The sequence below is a fragment of the Lates calcarifer genome, linkage group LG3 (genome assembly GCF_001640805.2).
Source record: "Lates calcarifer isolate ASB-BC8 linkage group LG3, TLL_Latcal_v3, whole genome shotgun sequence".
Classification (NCBI taxonomy): domain Eukaryota; kingdom Metazoa; phylum Chordata; class Actinopteri; family Centropomidae; genus Lates; species Lates calcarifer.
This window is the reverse complement of record NC_066835.1, coordinates 21,028,214-21,052,184: the sequence shown is the minus strand read 5'-3', so window position 1 is coordinate 21,052,184 and position 23,971 is coordinate 21,028,214. Positions and strand designations below refer to the sequence as shown.

At 42.0% G+C, this 23,971-nt stretch overlaps 1 protein-coding gene and 1 long non-coding RNA gene across 13 annotated transcripts in view; both read right to left on the bottom strand.

The window, feature by feature from the left end:
* Positions 1-990: 990 nt before the first annotated feature.
* Positions 991-8,751, bottom strand: LOC108886974 (glyceraldehyde-3-phosphate dehydrogenase). The gene is made up of 12 exons (XM_018682148.2): positions 8,689-8,751; positions 8,299-8,346; positions 4,507-4,606; positions 4,192-4,301; positions 4,021-4,111; positions 3,806-3,921; positions 3,388-3,469; positions 3,045-3,196; positions 2,765-2,843; positions 2,519-2,602; positions 2,098-2,195; positions 991-1,374 (listed from the first exon to the last, which is right to left on the bottom strand). The coding sequence occupies exons 2-12, from the start codon at positions 8,319-8,321 to the stop codon at positions 1,305-1,307; spliced, it is 1,005 nt and encodes a 334-aa protein (XP_018537664.1). The 5' UTR covers positions 8,322-8,346; positions 8,689-8,751; the 3' UTR covers positions 991-1,304.
* A 465-nt stretch (positions 8,752-9,216) lies between these two features.
* LOC127140978 (uncharacterized) overlaps positions 9,217-23,971 on the bottom strand; it is a 57,879-nt gene continuing 43,124 nt past the window's right edge. For 7 of the 12 annotated variants that reach the window (XR_007811504.1, XR_007811534.1, XR_007811516.1 and 4 more), the window contains 7 exons: positions 21,740-21,909; positions 21,505-21,613; positions 14,869-15,199; positions 13,619-14,453; positions 12,261-12,335; positions 10,706-11,640; positions 9,217-10,585 (listed from right to left, as the gene is read on the bottom strand). This is a non-coding gene — a long non-coding RNA (uncharacterized LOC127140978). Of the gene's footprint in view, positions 10,586-10,705; positions 11,646-12,260; positions 12,336-13,618; positions 14,454-14,868; positions 15,200-21,504; positions 21,614-21,739; positions 21,910-23,971 lie in introns of all 12 variants that reach the window. The other 5 variants (XR_007811561.1, XR_007811567.1, XR_007811538.1 and 2 more) reach the window with 5 other exon arrangements.

Below are 23,971 nucleotides of genomic sequence, written 5' to 3'. Positions count from 1 at the left end.
TTTCCTGTTTTAAGTGAAGTTTTTTTTAGAGGGGTCACATTGTTTTTTATATTATATATATATATATATATATATATATGTATGTGTGTGTGTGTGTGTGTGTGTGTGTGTGTGTGTATGTGTATAGGACCGATGAAACAACTTTAGGATTCTAGCTGTAAAATGAAAAAAGGCCAGTAAAGAGTAAGAATATTTGTGAACTCTGGAACTTTACACCTAAATTAAACAGGACATGATGACGTGTCCAAATGTCTGCAGGTGAAAAAGGTCCATGCCTCACAAACACACAGTTTGAGATTTATGTTCCACATTAAAGTGTTAACCACTGAACTGCCCATTAAAGTTTTAGCTTTAAACTGTAGTTTTCTGTGCGACACACAGACTGAACTAAACTGACAGTTTATACAGATCACGGATGATGTAGATAAAAAGCTATTAGCTATTAAATGTTCCAGTAAGTCAGTGAAATTTTCTCCCTGATGAACTTCTGGTCTTTGTGAATGAAAAGTGACAGGCAAACCACACAGTGGGGAGTCTTCTCTCACAGTTAAAGAAGAGGGTGAGACCGTCATGATCAACTGTTAAAGGCTACTGAATGAGACTAATTATTAATAAGAAATTATCAGGAGTGACATGATTCCCCAGAAAACTCATATCCTGCCTTCCTCTCTGGGCTTCAGTCTAATGTTGGACAGATTAACTGGCTAATTGCCTTTTGGCCGTTTTCCCAGAAATAAATGTAATTTTCCTGCAGCGAACTCTGTCACTTGTCTGGGCAGGAGGAACAGAACTGCTCTTAGATTCTGGCTGAATAATGTTCTCACTGTTTAAAACTACAGACATGTGATAAACGAAAACCTGAATAATGAAGATTTAGGAGCGACATGTTCAGACAGTGCTCCCCACCACCAAACACCAAGTGAAATGATCTCATTTCCACTCATAAAAACACCAACATTGTACAGTAAATATAACATACAAAACTGCAAGTCTTTCCACAAACTGAGGACTTTATTATCACTAGAAGTGCAAAAGGAGCTACTGTGCATGTTTAGTGCAACAAGACCATTCAGGACAAAACAGCTCAGCGCTGCAAATTCATCTGTGCTAACACTGGCTGCTGCTGCTGCTGCAGTCCTCACTGCTGAACAGAACAGAGGTGATGTTATGATATAAAAAGGTTTTATTATCAGCTAGACCTTTGTCATAGAAGAGCTTGCTCCCGGGACGGATGGCACGGCATCCAGTTACAGGTGAAGGAAGAGGGAATCATGGGAAGGAACGATGAGTTGAGACCAGAAACTTTACTCCTTGGAGAACATGTGCAGGACCAGGTCACACACACGGTTGCTGTAGCCGAACTCGTTGTCGTACCTGCAGTGGAACCGAGAGTGAATAAAGTTAAAGAGGAGTGGGAAATATGGGACACTGATGAATGGAAAAATATCTCCAGTTAGAGGGAAACAGTCTGTAGATCAAGAAAGAGGTTTTTCAAAAAAGGTTTTCAGAGGACACAGATTCATGAGACACAGTTTGGTTTGTAGCCTTTGTTTTGTGATTGTGATAATGAAATTGTGCAAGTTTTTAAAAAGTAGTTTGCTATGAAAAAGTTGGACAACGGAATAGGAAATTGAAATGTAATGAAAAAAGTGACCTACAACACTGTCAGCATAAAATTAAACAAAGAGGCAGCTACATTTCTGTCGTAAGATTTTTTGTATGGCATCTCTTGTTTGACCAAAAAATAAAAAATAAAAAAATAAAAATTATGGATACAAAAGGTATATTCCACCATTTTCCAAAAGAAAATCTCATAGTTTTTAGTTTCTTTTTTTAGGGGTGCAGCAGAAAATACTACTACACTGCACATTTCCCTTCAGGGGAGGGTAAAGTCCCTCTACATCTTAATTCACATGGGAATTTTCTGTTCCTCTGAAGAAGCAAAGCTAAAGCTAAAGCTAAAGCTAAACAAAGCTGGAAACTCATCTTCTTTAAAAATATATAAACTTTGTTTAGCTGATGTTGCTAAATATGGATCAAGGTTTACACTGAAGTCACTGATTCAGAGACATGAGTTAGGAAACACCATTAACTCACCATGAAACCAGCTTGACAAAGTGGTCGTTGAGTGCGATGCCAGCGCCGGCATCAAAGATGGAGGAGTGAGGGTCGCTGTTGAAGTCTGTGGACACAACCTGAGCAGAGAGATGAACACAGGAGTTTATACACGCCAAGAGAGTTGAATATAAATATGTTAACACTGTGTTTACATTGTCTGTGGGAGTCTTTTTTTGTCCTGAATACATTAATTCAACATATGCTACTATAATGAATCAAACTGAGCAGTAGATTGAGACATCAACAAGTTAGTCAGAAACATGCTGCCATCTAGTGGCTACTGTATGACACTACACAGAGTTATTAACACATCAAGTGTCAAATTACTCCTGCTCTTCTTTTTCTATAAGTCTAAAAATATCTATGATGGATATCTTGTCACAGTGTGAGTTTTTTGTACCTGGTCCTCTGTGTATGCCAGAAATCCCTTCATGGGTCCCTCAGCGGCGGCCTTGACAACCTTCTTGATGTCGTCGTACTTGGCCTGAAGGAGAGGACGTTTTAATTAAAACAAACCAGAGGGCTGGGTTTCAAAGTGTACAGCAGATTTAGAGTGAAAAACAAAAATCATCAGCTGTATATTGGTTAATGAGTAAAGCAGCCTCCTCATGTGAAGCTATAATGAAAGGTAATTAGAGATACTTACAGGCTTCTCCAGACGGACAGTCAGGTCAACAACAGAGACGTTGGGGGTGGGGACACGGAAAGCCATACCGGTCAGTTTGCTGTTAAAAGACAGTCAGGGTCAGATCCAAAGAAAGAGCTCAGGACACCCTTTAACAGCCTCAACATGGAAACCCTGACTCAGTCGGAGGTCAGGGCTACAAAGTAAACTCTGGATGTGGCAGAATTGCAGAATCTGAGTCTAGGTTCCTGCTTGTGAGACACATTTCTACTCACACAACTTAAAGAAAGTGACTGCATACCCGTTCAGCTCGGGGACGACCTTGCCCACGGCCTTGGCGGCTCCTGTGGAGGCGGGAATGATGTTCTGGGAAGCACCACGTCCATCCCTCCACATCTTACCAGAGGGACCATCAACGGTCTTCTGTGTGGCAGTGACGGCGTGGACTGTGCTCTGGAGGCAGCAGACAGGAAGGTACCATTTGAAGACATACAGTATTCGCAATCTGCCAATCTCACATTTCAGATCTATTAGAAATAGAAACAGACTAAAAACTTAAGTCTAACAGGACTTCTTTGTAAAAGAGGATGTAAACTGAACTGAAGCAGCAGTGTGTCATTTTAAATCAGTGAAGTGTTCTTTACCATGAGACCCTCAACGATGCCAAAGTTATCGTTGATGACCTTGGCGAGGGGAGCCAGGCAGTTGGTTGTGCAGGAAGCGTTGCTATGGAGACAAGACAGGGAAAGCAAGTTACAAACATTAGAGATGATCTAGGTTTAACATTTCTTGCATCCAGATGTTCACACCTGTCCCCAGCAGGCCTGAAAATACTGGACCTGCTGCATCACACTCTGAAGTGAGGCAGGAGAGCCGTCTGTCCAATCTAAAGGTCATTATCACAACGTCTAAGATTAAAATTAAAAGGAGATTTTAAGAATTTGTCCTGCACTAAAAAAAACAACCAAACCACCTAAATTTGTGTCACACAATCTGCTGCATAAGAAACACTTCAAAACTCTAAGCCGTAGTCCTGCAGAGCCAGAATCAGCAGACACTCACCTGACAATCTTCATGGAGTTGTCGTACTTCTCGTGGTTGACGCCCATGACAAACATGGGAGCATCAGCACTGGGAGCAGAGATCACCACCCTCTTGGCTCCGCCCTTCAGGTGAGCCTAAAGGGAGAAACAAGACGACAAAGGTCACAAATATTAAAAAGGAAAGACACAAAATCAAAAAAATAAAAAAAACCTGACTGCTGTTGGTGAACTTACAGAGGCCTTCTCGATGGTGGTGAACACACCGGTGGACTCCACCACGTAGTCGACGCCAGCATCGCTCCATTTGATGTTGGCGGGGTCCCTCCTGCACGCCAGCACACACAGGACAGGTTAGACAATTGGACTGTGCTGCAAAATGAATCGAAAAGTGTGATGAGCACGTACTCGTGGAAGACCGTGATGTGCATGTTGCCGATGACCAGCTTGCCGCCCTCGGCCTTCACCTCTCCATGCTTCCACACGCCGTGAGTGGAGTCATACTTGAACATGTAGACCTGCAGCAGAGGAAGACAGGATGAGAAGATCGATTAAAAACACAAATGTTAATACCTGCATCTCACAGGAAAAGAACTAAAACAAGAAACAAGCTCTTTAATCACAGCGTGATTAAAGCTGTATCCACATTTTACATTTAGCTATTAGCATGTTCACATAATGGCAGGAGCTTGGGGTAAGAGTGACTACAGCCAGTCCTCTCACCATGTAGTCCAGGTCGATGAAGGGGTCGTTGATGGCCACCACCTCGACCTTGCCACCTGTGGCGGCGGCACGTGTCACCAGACGGCCGATACGTCCGAATCTGAAACACAGGAAGAAACAGAGAGATGTGTAAGGATCCAATTCCCCTGACAGCTCAGAGAATTCAGAGGGAAACCAGATACCGACTGCAAAAACATAAGAGCTTTAAAAGACAATTAACTGAGTGTTAATGAGACATTTACAGTTTTAGATACTGTGAATGAATGTGTTGTTACACCTGCACCAGGCAGGCAAAACACTGATGGAGTGAAATGAAGCAAAAAGAAATCTCTATCAGTTTGAGCGACTATGAAACTGTCTGCTTTACTTTTGTCTGTTCAATAGCATTTGCCAAAAGCAACTTCAGCTCTGGCTCCGAGCTCTCAAACTGTCCTAACAGATCCATTTTCACCCAAATTATTTAAAAGCCAGTTTCATCTTCCTGCTGAGCAGCCACCGTCCATGGTGCTGCATCCACCTCCCACACTTCCCCCCTCTGACCAGCAGGTGACACTGACACTCAAACTACAACGGGAGTCACTGCAGAGGACAGACGGACCATACAAGGCCTGCCAACCTTGACTGAAGATAACAATAGTTGGCACAGGCAGCTGAAAGCCTGTTTACGCCTAATATGGCTGCCGTCATAGCAGGTCAAACAGCGAGGGGCCTGAAACTGGAGAGGGGAGAAAAACGGAGGGCAGAGATGTTCATTCAGGAGCGGAACAGATTTTTATTTTACATCGTAACAACTTCACTGACAGATTCAACCGGACGGAGAAAAGGATGCAGAGCTGCAGAGCTTTAATAATGTGTGATCATCTGTGAGAAGTGTGAGGAAAGAAATGAGCTAAAAGGAGGGATGGAGGAGCTCTTTTCTCCTCAATTTAGCTTTAGATTACAGAGTGAGATGAGGAGGAAGCACACCTGTGGACGATTAGGATGTGACCTTACAGATTCAGACTGAGCTACAACAAAAGGTCAAACATCAACTGCACTGGATGACAACAGTTTTGATTGAGCTTCATTTGTTTTTTCAGAAGAAAGTCTTTTACACAATCTTCCAACAAATGAGTTCAGTCAAAAGTGCAGAGCAGAGTTGCCACATAAGTAAAGTTCAGCTGTGTATGTTTGCATGGTTTGTCCATACAAAGGAATGACTGGCTGTCTGATATGAACTTACTGCAGCAGTCACGCAGAGACGAGTGAACACACACTGAACCAGGCGGGTTAAACTGACCTCAGTCAACACCGGTGGAGGAAAAATCTACTGAAAGTTCTTGCAGGAAAAGTCAGACAGAAACATCCTGTGGGATAAAAAGGTGAGGACTTCACACTCATCATGTTACTGTAACTACACTATTTATACTCCACATGTTCAGCACCGAGTCCTGTTATGTAACGCTGCATGTCTCCAGCACTCAGGAGTCACATTACATGGGACAGATCAAAGTTTTACCCTGCGACAGAGACAATCACACACTCCACACGCCAGAGACCACATTTATCTAAGGAAAGGTCAAGGGTCACCAGGAAGTGATAACTGTCGTCACTGATGGTTGAAGGTCGTTGCTGCATTTCCATTTTCAGGTTCTGGAATTCCACAAAGTGTCAACGTCGCTGCTGAGTTATCCAACTTCTACCCACAGTTATAGATGATATTTACATTAGTGAAGCTGCCAGTGTAACAGCTGTCGACACTGAAAACCTGTTTGGAACAATTTTTCTCTCCACACAGGAAATTGATCAGGAGTCGCTACAGGATTAGATAAAGAATCAGACTGATAAGCAGATCTGATAATGACATTGCCATCAATAAATTCTTATCAATTCCCATCCCTAGTACAGCCACATTACAGCGCCAGGCATCCAAGCATAGTTCTGCCTTTCTAATAACCAACATACATGTCTTTAGGGTGGGAGGAAGCCCAGACAGTACTCAGAGCCAAAACTCTGACCCACTGTCTGCATTTATGTCCTCTTTCACAAAACGAGGGGACGGGAGGGAAAGTGTCGGCGGACATGCAGTTTTCCCTGGTTAGTTTTGGGAAGCCACCAAGCAGCCAGAGGGCCAAAATGGAGCAGAGCCCATCTCCTGTTTCCGAGGCTCAGTGTTGGTGTTGGTGCAGGGCCAGGATCAAGGAGCTAAATCTCCCTGCAGCTCGACAGCAGCTGCTTCACCGAGGACGAGAGAAAATGTTTCACTGCCGCTCTCCAAGTCTGAGCAACGTCCACAAACCGCCGACCGGATGGCCTGTGAACTTCGACGGGAAAGGTTAGAGGGTTAAAAATAGACCGGGAGAATAGAAGGAATGTGACAGCTGAGGAGAGCGGCGATACAGACGGAGAGGGGGCTGGAGGGGTCTGAAGGGTGTGGAAGAAGAGGGGACGCCAACCGTGACACCACAACACCACCAGACTATAAATAACCAGAGAATAGACAGGTCCAGTCCAGAGTCCTGTCACTGTCACTGTCCAGCAGTCGGACAAAGAAAATAAAAAGATGCTCAGTCAGGGCTGCAGCTCTCCTCAGCAGGAGATGGGAAAATCTTTAATTCCATTAACAGCTAAAACTGTTTTAGGGCCTAGACGCACATATGTCCTGCACGAATGTAGCGTTTTAGCGCTCTGATTTTTTTTTAGTGTCTTAAAAAATGCTGTGAGAATAAAACATATTTGTTATATACTGTATATGTTTGTGTTTAATTGCAAACCATCTTTTATTCCATCTGTAAAACTGTGCTGCAGCTACCAAGTTTTTACTTTTTAGACCATCTGTGGATTAGTTTTGGATTCATTCTATATCATTTGTTTCGTCCACATGATGACAGTGAAACAGAAATTACCCACAAGTTTCCAGAGCCCATGGTGACATCTTCAGGTTTTGTCCAAAACTACTCTGAAAATATTCATTTTGCCACCACCTGAGACAAAGAAGCAGCAAATCCTCCTTCAGCTCTGCTGTAAGAACTGATTTAAGTCAAAATGATTTTTCTGGAGGATTTCATCCAAGATGTGGAGAAACTTTCTGCTCTTTGTTCTTCTTCTACAAGAAGTATAAATTTATGACTTCACCTACTTCATATTATCTCCATATTTTAAATGTCCTCTCCTTCAACTGACTCCATGAAGCTGAAGTAAAATAATTAAAATCCTCAGATAATCATTTGAGGTCACAGGAACATTGTTCGGGTCCTGTGGTTGGATGACCTTTGCACTCAGCTGTTAGATGCTTATAATTAGGAAATTAAAGCTTTTCTACTCGTGCCCTCACATCATGTTGATCTGGATCAGAGCTGCAGCTGAAAGAAGAAAGTCCATTAAACCAGAGAGCTCCTGTCTCTCCAAACTCTCACACTTTCAACATGAAACTGGAGAAGAAACTTCAGGATTTTTGGATGCGGACGCCAGAGGTTTGTTTAGCTTCAGTCGACCATCATCATCACTGCCCCCACTCAAACACATCGTTTCCCCAACTCAAGTAACGTTAGTCCAGCTGGTGAATGTCTGAGGTTTCAAATGCACTTGATTTTTGCAAGTGCAGTGAATAAAGAATTAATCAGTGAATTGTTTGAGTCACTTTTTAAAGTGAAGATGCCAGATATTCTCTATTTTCTCTCTACAGTTAAACAGTAAAGACACAACAAACAGTTTGAAGGCGAAACTCTGAGCTCGTTTTTCACTGCTTTTTGACATTAAAGGAGAAAATAATCATCAGATTAATTGATAATTAAAGTTAGAGCATCAACTCACCCGTTGATTCCAATCTTCACCATGTTGTCTGATGTGGTCTAGTCCTCACTGGAACAGAGAAAGTGCGGACACCAAATTAATTTCTCCCAAAAACATGACTAAGCTCATGATGCAGAGAATCCAGAGAACAAATAAAAACTCCCCACGTGACTAAAGTGAAGTACAAAGTTTCAAGCTTTCCAAAGATGTAACAGTTTGCAGTTAAACCAGGACACACAGCAACACAAAACTCCGCTTTAACGCCCTCACAGGTGAGTTTTAAAAGCGGGTTGTTTTCCACCTGTTGCTCTGAGCAGCGCGTAAAACCAAACTCTTAAAACTTCTCCTTTGCAGTTTTCACAGCTTCACTCACACTCAAAGAGGAGAGAAGTTAGATTTTTCGAACAGTACCGTTTGTGAAAGCTCCTCAGTCGGCCTCTCCTCTGAGGGAAGAAGTGAGAGCGGGGGACGAGCTGAGGTGTCACCGCCATTTATCCCCGCCGGACGCCGCCGGACACGCCCCCACCAGAAATGTCAAGGTCGCTGCCTGTCAGAGTTTATTTAAACCACGAGCCAACAGGTTCTTCACACAGAGCTTCAACAAAGGACTCACCTGAACTCTAACATCACTCTGATCGCCTCGTTTCTTCCATGTAGACAGCCTGTGAATTGTAATGGCCATTTTTCTATTAAACCCCATTCCTGCGCGAAACAAAGTAGTTCCTGAGTAGATGATAAACAGTGTGGTTGCTATAACGTTTATCATAAATAAACGTTATATCATTTTATTATCAATAATGTGCATGACACACTCAAACAGGAGTCAGTCTAATAGATGTTGTGTGCTGATAAAAACAATAAGGGAACAACAAGAAGAAGCCTAAAAAAAACATACATTTGCCTATGTGTCAGGATGTGTGTTGAGGATTCACAACCAGCTTCATGAATCTGTTTTATTCTTAAAAGAAATAAAACACTCCAGGGAGAACACTGGACGCATTCAAAATAAATACACAATAAAAGAAAAATAACTGGCCCCTGATCGACCCCTGCTGTGGAGCTGATTTTCAGATTAAACATGAAATAACTGCCTTTTCTCAATGGTCCATTTACCTACAGCGAGCGTCAGATCTGATTTAGTGCCATTGATCGAGAAACAAACCTAATCGACAACACAAATACTGCTGCACGTTAATTACTTCACACACACAGTTTAAAGTGGTGGAGTTGAAGTGATTGTGAATTAGATGCTTTCAGTGTAGCTGATCTTTACCTCTCCCTCCCCCTGTCCCGTGCCCTCCTGTCCAGTCTCATGTTCAGTGTATGACACTGTCATGTGATGGAGTGAAGGCCCCTGCTACGTGAACCACAGCACAAACGGAGAGGAGGTGGAGAGGAAACGTCATGGAAGCTTCACTCAGGCTTTAAACTGCCACAGTCATTTTAGTCTTCATCCTCCTGCAGGACACTTAGTTAAAACAGACGTCTAAAAAACATGCTCTTCTCAACTACATTTGCCCTGGTTTTCTCTTGTAAAACTACCACATCCATGCAAAAATAATCAGCTGCAAAATTTGCTAAAAAACAACCAGAAAGTTAATTTTATTTCAGCTGATCCCTCGATCAAATGGTGACAAAGACAAATGTTGAAATGCTTCTGCTGACTGAGAAACTGTCCATGTGAAAGCTCCAGTGTAACCCAGCACAGAGACTGTCTTAGTTTATTCCTGGATGATAATCAGTCCAAATCTCCACATGAATTATATTCTGTCGACACGCTGGTCAAACACAATGGAGCAACATCTGCCCCGGCTGTTATTGATAAGGCAGCAGGGGCGATTTATTAGGCAACAGGACGCAGGTGAACTTCCCAAAAGAAACTGAAGAGTTTTAAAACAACAAGTCGTCATGATGGAATATCTGGTGAAATATTTAAGGTATATCAGGGTTTATTGGTTTTGTAATTTCCATGTGTTTGTTGACAAGAAGAAAAATCCAGAACACCATCAGTCCATTAAATCTAAGTGTTACGTCTGAAGGCCACCCCTCTGTCAGAAAGCAATACGAGTCATCCATGGGATTCAAACCTGTGCCATTTTCACCAGAACCTTCTTACCCTTCAGGCCAATGTACATACAGTCCTTTAAGTCAGTCAGTGTGGGGTGAAGTAAAGGTCAGCCTATAAATATGACGTCCAACCTTCTCCTGCACCGAGCCCGAGCTCTCTTCATATAGTCTCAATATGTCAAAGGGTGTGACATTTGGTGGGACAACACGGGGTCAGAGACGCCATCAGGAGCGAGAAGGTCTGGGAAAACAAAACGAGACTGAAGGTTACAAAGAGAGTGAAATAAAATAATCCATAGATAAGATAAAGACGGTTCTTTTGTGTGTGAACATGCATGTTATGGTGTAACTGTGAACTTACCTGCAGTTTATAAAAGGCCTAGATTCAGACGTGCATTGTCATTGGTCGGTGGTACATTCCAGCTGCACTGATAATTCCCATGATGCACCACAACCATGCTTTATCAAAAAAAGGGGGGGAACCTGGTTGCTATGACAACCCCTGTGGTTAGACAGCTGGTTAATAATTCAGGTCTCGCTCTCTCCTGTCTGATATTTGTCTTTCTGTCTCTCAGACTGTACAAACGTGTCAGATTCTGGTTTAAAAATTCAACAACTATTTTGGGACTTTTCTCAACAAAGAAGTCAGAGCTTTTTCACGACCTGAGGCTGCGATTTATTTTTCTCTCTCTCATTCTTTTGTTACTGTTCCTTTTCAGTTGGATTTCTGCTGCAGTCCAGCTGGACATTGTAAAATTGTAAAATTCTCAAAAATCTTTCACAGAGAAATGAACAGATTCCCCGACTCGTCCTGTATCAAGGAAACCATTATTATGTGGCCATTATTGGAGCAGAGACCACTTCACTGACAGCAGCCTGCTCATATGAAATGACTTCATTAAAGGTCACTAGATAATAAAACTGGCTTTTCTGGGGCTGAGGTGTAATACAAATAAATGTGAGTCCCTGCAGTTCACTCTGAATTTATTATTATTTCACCAATCAGTAATGAATATGATGTGTATTCTTTCTTCTACTCGAAATATATTCATTTCTCTCACACAGAGTCACCTGCAGGGAATTTCTTTTACTGTGGTTCAGCAGCAGCCAGGGAGCTTTTGGAGAGAATCTATTTGCAGCAGTCCACAGCAGGAGCTTCAGTTTAGTCATAAATGCAAATTTAATCTGTATAATTATCTGCTGTCTGTATCATCATCTTCTGTCTCTGCATCTCTTCATCCTTCTCTCAGCCTCAGATGACTCTGTGACACTGAAGGTCTTTGGTTGTGCTCCCTCCTGTGCTTCAAAGTAAATTGAATTTCAGTAAATTGTAAGTTTGACATATTAAAATTGGGTTAAAAAAGTTTCAGTCTACTTCACTAATGTAAGTAGACTCATTATTCTGTTTCAATATTATTTGAATAACTAAGAAGAAACATGCTAATCGCTACGATCATCACTGACTCTGGTTTCTGGATAATACTCTAGCCTGTGCAGTGGTCATTTATCCTGTATACTGTACATATATGATGAAAGTCAAAAAGTTCATTCTTCACCTTGCAAACAGTAGCTGACAAAATACTTAGCTTACATAGTTTCACTGAAGAAGTAAAAGGGTTAGGGTTAGTTAGACAGTGAAAGTTCATTCCTGGCATCTACACCTTCAGGACAACCACACAAAATCCATCTGAGTCTAAAGATGATGGGAATGTTTTCTCACTTAAAGTCAACACCTCTGGATATAATTTTTTGTTTTGCTAGACTGCTGTTTCTAAGGTCAGAAATGGACTGTGACTCTCATTTGTCTGAAAGTTCAGGTCAGTGGTGATAAAGGAAAGATAACTTAAATACAGGAATCAAGACACTGCTGTGTAAAAGGCAGTTCACTGAATCAGAGGTCAAATAAACAGGCTTACAGCCGACAGCTTGTTGGCAAACACATCCAAAAATCAGCAGGACCTCAGCAACAGGAAATCCACACAGGTGAGAGGCTGCAGACAGGACACAAAGAGGTTCAATAAAGAAAATCACAATGTAAAAATAATTCATCAAGAAGAAGAAGAAAGTAAGAAATCAACTTAACCACCTTCATTCTGTGTTGTTTTTTTTTTTTTTTTGAGATGATTGAGTCTGAGTCGCCCCGGGAGGCTCAAACTGTTTATGGAGATGACCTTTTCTAATTTCATTTTAAGCTGATGACATTTATGGCGTTTCCTTTTCATTAAAGAGTGAATGTGACAGTGGGCGCAGGAGGAAGAAAGAGAAAGACGTGGCTCAAAGGTCATGAAGCAGACTTGAGTCTGGGCGACAGGAGTGGGCGATGAAACCTGCTGAGCCACCAGGACAGCAAACACAGACTCCCTGCCTTCTCACATCTGCATCTTAAAGACAAAGGTAGTTTGGAGGCTTTATCCTGAGTGTGATAAGTCATGCATATCAGTTCAATATGATAAATATATAAAGGCATATAATAAAGGCAGAGGAAGTTCAAGAGAATAGAGAAAGAAAAAAGGAGGAAAAATAATCTTAACACCACAAATACACAGTCCAGTTAAGACAAGCAAAGTTAGGAGTACTCTCTCACTGCTGTGTGGTGCCCTCTAGTGAAAATATTAGCAACATGCTGAGGTACCAGGAGACAAACCACCTATAAAACTTGAGCAATAAGTTGTTGATCTTTAAGGAGAGTGTGTACAACAGAATCATCTAATCTTGTTGCTATTTATCCGTGACAGTTGTGTTAGTGTTTATTGTGCAAAGTCACAAAATAAGGATCTGAAAAAATACTTGTATGAGATCAGTCATTAGACTAAAACCAGTCACAGCAGTGACTGTGAAGCTGGAGAAAGATTAACATCCAAAAAAGAGAAAAGATGAGATGAGACGTTGAACATCAGGACAGACGCGACAAACAGTGTGAGGAACCGGACTGCCAGATGTAACCATCTTCTATCCCTCTGCACCTCGCTGTGGCATCATTTCCTGAGGTAAATTTAGACGATGTTTTCACTCCTAATAAACTGCACAGCTGTTTACTTGGGGACAAAAGTCCAAGACATTAATATTTAGGTGTCACTTTGCCATTATCTGCTGCCAATGGAGTTTGAATCTCACTCTCACACTCCAGAGGTCAAACAAACACACCTGGTGTGAACACAAAGGGAAATAACAAAAGCTGAATTGCAGATCATAACTAGAAGTTGAGAATTTGTGATTATCTCATAAAATGAAGTCCTGTGAGACTACCACCTCGCAGGCTGCCATTTTAACCCACCTTTCCCCCGCAGGATTAGACCATCCGTCTTCATCGAGCTGCAGCCTCTGCCTCGGCCAGCCCGACTGAATCTAAGAGCTTTCCTGGCAGACGGAGAGCGTGCCGTCCTTGTCTTGTCCTCTGTTACAGGAAGGGGCCTCTAATCAGCTCTGCAGAGAGGATGCAGGGATAACTGGCAGGAAACCAGGTGAGGAGAGGTAAATGAGATGGGATGGATGCTGCTGAGGTAGGCTGAGGTGGACTGTGTGGGATTCTTCATTCATAATTCATTCACCTGGTTGTTTATTAGTTCACACTGAATTTGAATCATTGTGGCATTTAAAAACCACAGAATGACATTTAAATGATGGTTTTTGTTAGAGCTGTTTTGCAGTGTCCATGCATCAACTCACTCACCTTCATTTCTTCTTTCATTGATTAATTTGTCTTTCCACCGACTCATCCATCATTTTATTCATGAATTCTGTCCTTCTATACCTACAGTAAGTGGCTGACACTTTTTAAGGTTGTTAGGTTACATGAGACAGAAAAGCTTCTTACCATCTGATGCTGACGACAGTGAGGCAGGCACTTTGTGGGGAAAAAGTCTTAAGGAAAAAATGATCAAAGTAGTTTTATTACCCATGATCCCCGGCTTGTGGAGCAGGAAGTGCTGTAACAAACACACCAGCCTCTGTTTCTAATTTCTGATATTTGCGTCAGTTTCCTGGCTGGATGTCAGAGATGAACGCTGGTTCTTTTTAACTGGTCTACAGTTCAGCATCAGTCTGAACTCTCTGGCCTGATTCCAGCAGTTTAACCTGCTGACTCTCACTCAGTCAGAGGGAGATCCAACCTGAAGAACCACAGGTACACAGAGACACAACAGGTGTTCAGGCAGCAGAGTGGGAACGACAGAGGCTCCATTCTTCTATTACAAGTCAGTGAACCATCACAGTGATCCTGAAGCTGAGATTTTAAGGTAAAATAGTTACATAACATGTTGCTTTAAACAGCAACAATAAGGTTTAGCCAAAACTCTTAGAGCTAGGTTAAAACAGATAAGTAGTTACACTGTGAGGAATCAACCAATCAAACGGAGGACTTTTAAAATATCGTAAGCTGTGGGGAGAATGGTCAGGGGTGTTGTTATAAAGAGAAATCATGGGTTTGGGTAAGATTTAAAGATTTTTGCACCAGTTAGAAACCTTCATATATTTATCACTTCTTTCAGGCTTTCACAGAAACATTTCCTCCTACATGTGACTGACCTGACTGAGGAGATGTGACCTCCAGACAGACTGACAGTTGCAGACAGACGGGATGACAGATGGACTTCCACACAACACGGAGGGAGTCAAAGCATCTCCATGAAACACATTATAAACCTGTTAAAACACACACACACACACACACAGCTAACTTCACTGCCACTCTCTGTGTGTCACCTGGGCTTCGTACCGTCTCTGGCTCTGTCAGATTTTTATGCCGAGGCGTCGCCGAGCTCGTCACCTCCGCTGCTTATCGGCCGTTCTCTGCAGCGACTGAGACTCAGGGCTGGTCTGAGGTCTGCTGCTGTCGCTCAGCTCGCTCCTTTGGCCACTGAGAGGATGAAACCAGAAATACAACCTGTGAGGACTTTTCTCTGTAGCAGACGTGTAAAAGAACTTTAAAATGCTGTTCAAATCTGAACTTTCAGGTAAATGTGTGTAAAAATAAAAACATGTAAAAATAAATGAGTTCCATCAGTAAAAGTGTAAGGAAGGAATGAGGGGTGCTGACCTGATACCTTATGGTAAAAGAATGATTATGTGCAGAAACAGACCACAAAATATCAAAATGAAAAGCTCTCTCTCTCTAATTTCACATTTTCCTGACTTTCATATAACCAGACCAAACCTTCTGTAGAAAGTGAAGATCAAAGTGAGGAGAAAGTGTGATCAGGTTCACAATTTTCAAATCCTCCAATGCTGTGTTGAATTGTATGGGAAAAATAATCCACAGTGGGCATAAAATCATAGAACACGAGTAAAAGGCTAAAGGCCATCTGATGCCAGCGCTGTAAAACAGCTGTTAAGTAGACCTTGAGTTTTATTCCCTCTTTTACACTTATTAAAATGTGTGACTTCTCCACATCAGTTTAAACTACAGCCACTGAAAATCCTGCTCAGTTTTGGTCCCACCACAGTAAATGTTACCTCTCTAATGTTACTGTCCTCGTTCTGTGCAAAAATACAGTCAAACTTTTATTAGAAATGAATATGAGGCATCAGAAATCTGAGTTAAACAAAAACCTAAAATCAAAATTAATTCTCTATGTTACTATCCCTCCACTGCAGCTCAAGATGAAAACCAGAGCAGGAAAATCAATTCGATCTGATTAATTCAGACTGTTGAAACCTCATATAAACTCATCAAATCACTTGACTTGGAAGCACATTAAGAAGGAATCTGGATGAATGAATGAAAAAAAAACCTGCTTCTCCAAGCTCAGAGGAAAGTGAGGATGAAGTGTGTGGAGACAGCAGAGCCGAGAGGTTACAGCATCATTCTGACCAGCGAGAGCTACACGTCCACTAAAAAGGGTTCAGGTGAGGATCCATCATCATCTCTAAAGTCACTGTGACAGGATACATGATGGACAGTCATTCACTGTGACGTACAGATTGAAGCTGCACCCTTTTTTGTTGGAAATGTCCTTTCTAAACATTGGCCCACTGTGACAGTAGCTGCAGAGTATTTGATCAAAGTGCTCTGGTCCAAATCTGCAATTATTTCAGGAGCAAAATGAATGTCTCAAGTCTCTTAAGAGATTGTATTCAGAACTGATTAGTTTCAGTTGGAGTTTTTATTTTATAATGCAGCATGAAACAGCTATAGACACTTTACTATATCCTGTTTTAGGTGTCATGTTATGCGACACCTGCCAGCCATTAGGAAAAATGATTTCCTGTGTCCATGACATAAAAGTTTATAACCAAGACTAGTTCTTGTCAGAGTCTCCCTTCTGTCTTAAACTGAGAACTTATTCAACATGTTTTCACTCTACTCACAATCTAAAAAACTTTCCAGTCACTAATGATTACTGCTGTACGGTGCATTCAAGTATCAGGACAATGACATTCTGCTGGCTCTCTATTACAGTAAACTGGAACTGCTGAAACAATGACGATGATGTGTGACGTGCAGTTTTAAGTTTAGTTTTTTTTTACATCCATACAGGATGAACTGTGTAGGACTCAGCCAGACAATGACTTTAAACATACAGACAAACCAACCAAGGACAAACAGACAAAATCACAAAGAGTGAAGATGGGCGATGGAGGGTTAGTAGGGAAAATGTAAAGAGTCTGCTGATGACTTAAGACAGTTACTGATCTCAAGGGATTTTGGTCATATGGTGGTGGTAGCAGGAACAACACTGTCATATGCTCATTTACACTTCCAGCAGTTACAGAGCAACATTATCATTCATTTGGAGCAATGTTTGTGATTTCCTGGTAAATCTAAGCCCAATATTCACTCCTCTTTTAGCTCTGTTTTGGACTCCACCAGCTCCTGAGGGAAATATGTGACTCCTCAGCTGCTAAATACTTCACCCTGTTCACCAGCTGGTCTCTGACTGTGTCTGCAGATTTGGGTGATTATCAGTTCAACACCTCGTCTTCACATTGGCATTTGATACATTATTTAAAAAATATTGTTTACAGCTGCTTTACAGTAAAGAGCTTTAGCCACACAGTCACTGATTATTTTTAAATCCAATGTGCAGAGTACAGTGTCAACAGAAAGAAAATGTCATGCCTTCTGGTCCTTGGTATGATATAGAAATGCCAGTGAGACAATCAAGACTTTGCCTTTTTGAAACCAGATGAGCGCTCTCACATTTTCCATCACACAGAGGCAGTGAACTCGAACCTCAGGAGTCGATTGTTTTGGTTTCAGAAGCCTGACGTGTGGCCTAAATGCGGCTTCAAGAGGCCTTTTCACAGCAGCGGGGAGCCGATCAGCAGGACAACGCTGTGAGCAGAAAACAAAGAGTATCGATTGGGCCGGACTCGAGTGTGGGATCAATCGTTATGGCATTTACTGTGAGCTCTGTGAAGCCTGTATAAGCTGCTGCTGGACTTTCTGTCTCCATGTTTGAGCATGTGTGTTTTTTTTCTCTGTGTGTGGGTGTTAGTATGTGACTGTGAGATCTGTGTGTGAACGTCATCATTCATGTCATGATGCTGAAGTCACTTGTGGTGAGAGAACACAGAGCGGATGTGTCATGTGTTTGTGGGAAGGTTGAACTAAGGTAACAGCTTCAGGAAGTTAACTCCAGACAATCGGCACGACTCCGATCATCAGTTCATTTTAATCCAAAAACAAGGTGAAAAAACCCTTTCCCCAGCAACGCTTTCCAGCTCCTCCTGGGGGATCTCGAGATGTTCCCAGGCCAGATGGGATATATAATCCCTCCAGTGAGTTTGGGGTCTACTGCGGAGGTCTCCTCCCTCTGGGACGTGCCTGGAAAACCTCCAAAGGAAGGTGTCCAGGAGGCAGGAGCAGCGGCTCTACTCTGAACCTCCCCCAGATGTCTGAGCTCCTCACCCTGTCTCTAAGGCTGAGCCCAGACATTCCAAGGAGTAAACTCATTTCGGCTGCTTGTATCCACCACAGTTCATGACCATAGGTGAGGGTTGGAACGCAGATCGACTGGTAAATCAAATCTGGCTCAGTCCCTCTTCACCACAACGGTCTGGGACAACGTGCGCATTACTGTTTACGCTGCACCAATCTCTCGCTCCATCTTACCTTCGCTGTGAAAGATACTTGAACTCCTTCACTTGTGGCAGCAACTCTCCCCCCACCCAGAGGGAGCAATTCCACTCTCGTCCCGACCGCTTCGCACTGACTTCGCACTAAAAACCCTGCCAGTGTGCGCTGGACGTCTTGGTCTGATGAAGCCAACAGAACCACATCACCTGCAAAGAGCAGCAACGCTATCCTGAGGTTCCCGAACCAAACACACTCCTCATCCGTGTTGGCCTACAAAAAAACGTCATCCCTGCAACACCCTATATCATGTCTTTCTTTTCTCTCTCTGCCCCGCCCCTCCTGTCCTGCAAAGGAAACCCTGTGTGTGAAGGCATCTTTAAGCAGTCGGAGTGAGTCCTCCTCTCTCTGGCTGCCAAGGACAGGATTACCCAGCAGACAACCACACTGCTGCCGTCACCTCGTCCTGACCCGCCCCGTCATCCACACACACACACTTCTGAAGACGTCCCTCCTCGCCAGCTTTCCTTCGACAGCGCCTAACCTGAAGCTAATCCTAAAACTAACCTCAAAGCCTCGAGATGGCAGAGGGAGGTGACTGAACTCTGGTGTCAGTGTGTTAGTCTGTGGTGATTTATAGCAAAGGAACCAGAGAGGAGAAAACATCTAATAGGGAATCTTGAAGGTACTGTATTTTATTTTGTATGTTAAACCAGTCAGATTATTTTTATATGGTGCAAAACAAACTTGGTACTTTTTAAAAATATATGTAAATTGTGAGGAATCGAGATATTTTAAAAAGTTTCTGTCAAACATTTTCCCACTATATTTTTTAAAATTAATTCCTAGTCTCTTTACCTTTTTCCTACCAAGCAGTGGGTGTTTTTCAGTGTATAAGTTAAAGGTAAATACCTATGTGACTTCCCTTCACACTTTTTCAGACAGTTTGAATTTTGACCTATTTCCTTCTGTTTGAGTGATGTTGTGTATATCTTCATGGGCAACCAGTGGGCCTTGGAGCTAACAGTGGTGAAGTCAGGGAGTGTTGAGATGGACTGAACACGCTGTTGGTTTTGGGCTTTTCTTAGGGTTTTGTGGACAGTATGAAAAATACAAAAAAACTCCAGCCTTACTTCACTTGTCTAAGAGCTGAATAGTGGATGATCTTTCTCATATTTCTATCCTTGTGAGGACATCTGACAAAGAGAGGACAAGAGAAACTGGACGCCAGAGGTTAAATTCTCATTCTTCATGTGGTTTTCTTCTTTTTGTTTTGTGACTAAAAAGCAATCTACCAGTTATTGTCCACTGAAGGGCCTTTCATCATTTTCTTTTGTCCTCATACCTCCCCCCGCAAACAGACGACCAACCAGCTGTACGATTATGCATTCATGCACACAAACAGCAACATGCAGACACAAACACACACACAGCTATAAATAGTAAGCTACGTGTTTGTCTTCATACATCACATTTCTCCTTCTTGTCAGCTCCCTCTATTTTTCTGCTTCTTCCTCTGCCTCCCTTTCTCACCTTACCTCACCCATTTCTCTTTCCCCCTTCCTCTCACTCCACCTCTCCACATCTCTCCTCCTCCAGCTCCTTTTCTTTCTTTCCTTTACCTCTCTCTCAGACAGAATACTAATAAACATCTCTCCTCATCCCTGCTTCCTCTCCATCTCAAGTTTTTTTTATTCCTACAGAAGCTCATATTCCCCATAAATTTTCTCTGCTTGAATTCTTTGTCCTCATCTCTCAGCATGACTCATAGACTTTACCCTCCTCTTCCCTCCCTCCCTCCCTCCTCCTCTTCATCCCCCCATCTCTTCACTCTCTCGGGCAAGTTTTATTTGGAAAGCATCCACGGTTGCCCGGGTTTTACCTCCCCCTCGTTCCTCCTATGTTTTTTCCTCTTCCTCTCTAATTCCCATCCCTCTTTCTTCTTTATCCCCCCTCCATCTTTATTTTTATTTTCTGTACAGATAAGACGTTAATACTTCTTCACCAAAACCCACCCACATGCTCTCCATCTCTCCCCCAGAGACAACTTTAAATTAGTGAATCTGAGTCGACATTTTTACTGTGATTAGAGTCAAGTGCTGCATTTGATCTGTAAGATCTTCCGTCTCTGCACCACAGCACATCTACATGTATGCAGGACATTATGTTGTCATGGTGATATCTGTATCCTAATGTGAATTTAAAGAGTGTTTGCAGATTTGTCACGACTGTTTTTATCTGGATACTGTATTTTTATACTTTACACACCCAGAGGCAAACACATTTATTTCTAACAATATACAATATATTTTATATTTGGCTGTGAAATCTTGAAATCTAACAGTGAAATGACTCATTCTACCTTGGACATTTGTATAACAAGGTACAAAAAGTGTGACTTAAATGAATACTTACTGGCCTTTGTGAACTGTGTAGGTTTTGTATGTTGTCATGTAATAATAAAAAAGGCTGCTCGAGTTTGACATCTCAATCCTTTTCATTACAGCTGCAGTGATTAGCCAATTAATTGCTTAGTCAATCGACAGAAAAATAACTATGTTGATCACTGATTTATGATTCTGAATCACATTTTAAGGAAAAACATAAAAATCCTCTGTTTCAGATTCTCAGATGTAAATATATTCTGGTTTCTTTGGTCCTCTGTGATAGTCAACTCAATGTCTTTGGGTTTGGGATGACCAAACCACTGATCAATTCATCAGGAGAATATCATTTTACAAAATTTCTTTAGTCCAAATAAAAAACTGACAACAAAATCTAATTAAAACCTGATCAACTTTGTTCATTAATTAGTTTAGTTCTTTGCAATGAATTAATGTTTGATTACTGTATGTACTTGCTTGACTGATATAATAATATATAATGAACAAACCTGTTGTGGGATCCCATCAAATCTCACTGTATAACTGTGTTAACTGTTGCACATACAGTATGTTGCTGTTTGACCTTGTGTGTGTTTATGAGCATTATTTTAATTGTTTTTTGTTATTGTTGTTTTTAAAGAGACAAAGACAAACTTCCTGCTGTGGTTCTATTCTATTCTAAATTTGACTGAAAAAGATTTACACTATTACAACTACTAAGTCATGTTATATAACCTCATTCTGATAAAGAACAAAACTCACATGCCTCTTGTTGACTTCAGCTTCTTCTTTGTTGCTAAGCGTTGTTTTAGCTGGTGTTTCCCAGGCATCACCGGTGCTGTGACGTGTTTCTCCTTCCTGTTGATAAAGTCTGCAGATGATACAAAGCTGAGATGTTAAACAACTGTGTCACTGCTGTCTGTATTTATCACAGAACATCCCTGGGTAATTTGACTTTAACGGGTTAAAGAAACAATACTAAAAACGGCATAACTACATTTACACAGACTCCATGCAGCGGCAGAGATGTTGGTATTCATTACTGTGCCCTGCTGTCAACATCTCAGCCGTCAGAGAGAGCCGGCAGGGAAAGCTGAGGCATCGCAAGGCCGAGGCTCCACCGAGCAGCTCTCAGCTGCTCCTGCTGAACGTTTATTTGCCTGTGAGCTAAAAACAAAGACAGAGACACTAAAATAAAGACGACAGACACAGTATACTGAACTGGAAAAAAAAATCCCAAATGAGATTATACACTGAACAATCTAAAAATGACTGCTGTCAGGGAGGTGGAGCTGATTTCAGGTTGGTGCTGCGGTAAAACTGAGAGGCTGGAGTTCAGCCTCCACCTGCTGCTCTGTAGCTGTGGTCTGATCTCTGACCCGCGTGCGTGTGTTGACATCAGTTATGTAATTACCGGTAATTATGTTTTTTCGTCCTCATTCAGTGACGTCAGGGTCGCAGCGAGGACTGTAAATCTGTCAAACGTCTCAGACTGTGCTGGTACAACTCTGACGACAGAGGAAGGATGACACACTTTGGCACCATGTCCTGGTGTTTATGAGGATGATACAGCCTGGTCTGATGGGGCGGCTATAATTAAAAGTCAAGATGAGAAGCTGCCACAGCAACAGGTCGCTTTGAATAAAACCTGACAGGCCAGTGCATCTTTTTACAGCAAAATTTATGGAGGACATTTTCACTAGTTTGGAAGAAAATTATGTTTCCACCAAAGTCCTGCTAATAAACATTTTTGAAAACACACTTTTACCCTAATATTTAACTGATGAGTAAATACAGCTTAAAAATAAAAGCTATGGTACACATGGCTTTACAGGATAGGAATAACTTACATGTCTTCTGAAGGACAATTCTGTTGTTTTACAGCTTGGGTTGTAATTTAGCTGTTCTGGCAAACCTTTCTATTACTTACATTGTGAGTTAACTGCTGAGGTTTAGGAATGAGGTGACAATGTTAGAGAGGAGACTGATGGGGTGAGAAACAGGAGAAGTCAGGTCGAAAACAAAGCTCAAGGTTAATCAAAATTATTTGGAAGAGGAAACTAAGGTGAACAGGAAAATGAACGACAAACTGTCTGTAATCCATCAGAGTTAACGGACCGATGGTCTGCTGTACGGTCTGTTCAGAGAAAGCGGTTTAGATAATCTGGGTAAACTGTTGGCCTGTTTGAAACCTGTGTTAGTTGCTCATTGGTTATTATGGTTTATACTTATGTTAATGATGATTATTAGTACTTATTAGGAACATCTATGTTGTTTTGCTGTTTCTGTCAAATTATATCAAAGACAAAGTGGAGCAAGTTCTGCAACCAAATCTACAAAAACTCTGGTTTTATAGCTGTAAATTTTAGCTGATTTCTTTAAATCTGTTGCTTGGTTGGCACTGTCCTCCCAAGACCAGAAAACTCTTATATATGTCATCCTGGAGGCCTTTTACAAACTAGAAACCTAAACTAAAAGCTGTAGTTCGTTAGCATGTGAATTCAGTTATGGCCGCCAAAATCGAATCGAACATTTGTACCAAATTTGAAGAAATTCCCTAAAGGCGTTACTGAGATATCACATTCACAAGAATGGGACAGACAAGATAGATGGACAGACAGACAACCTGAAAACATAATGCCTCTGGCCATGGCTGTTGCCGGCACAGAGGCATAAAAAGGCTGTAAAACTCTGCAAGTCATCAGCGTGTCTCTGCAGCTCAGCCGTCTGTGTATTTATTGAGCGATGAGTTCAGAGAGTAGAGTTCAGGGCTGCACTTGTGTTCTCCGTGTGAGATGGAGATCGAGTTAATAGAGTCGGGAGCGCCTTCCTCGCCCGCACTGCTTAGCTGAATCACTGTGTGTTTTCATATTCATATTGTGTGAGACTGAGATGGAGGGAGGCAGCTGGGGAGGCAGAGAGGAGGCGAGGGCAGAGATGTTTGGAGGAGGAGAACAGCTGTACTGCATTGTTAGAGAGAGACAGATGAGAGATGAGAGGAGAGAGGGAGAGAGAGTGAGAGAGGAAAGCCCAGCTGCAGACTCAAACACTCAATTGTGATACATATTACATGCATCAGATATTGCTCGTATCAACACTTGCTCGCCTTTACTCATGCGGAATAAAACTTTCAGATCCTCCAGCAATGACGAATAGAAAAATTAAACATTAGTGAGTTCATCGGGGAGCAGCGTCGGAGGTCAAATGATGAGTAAAACATGTTTCTGTT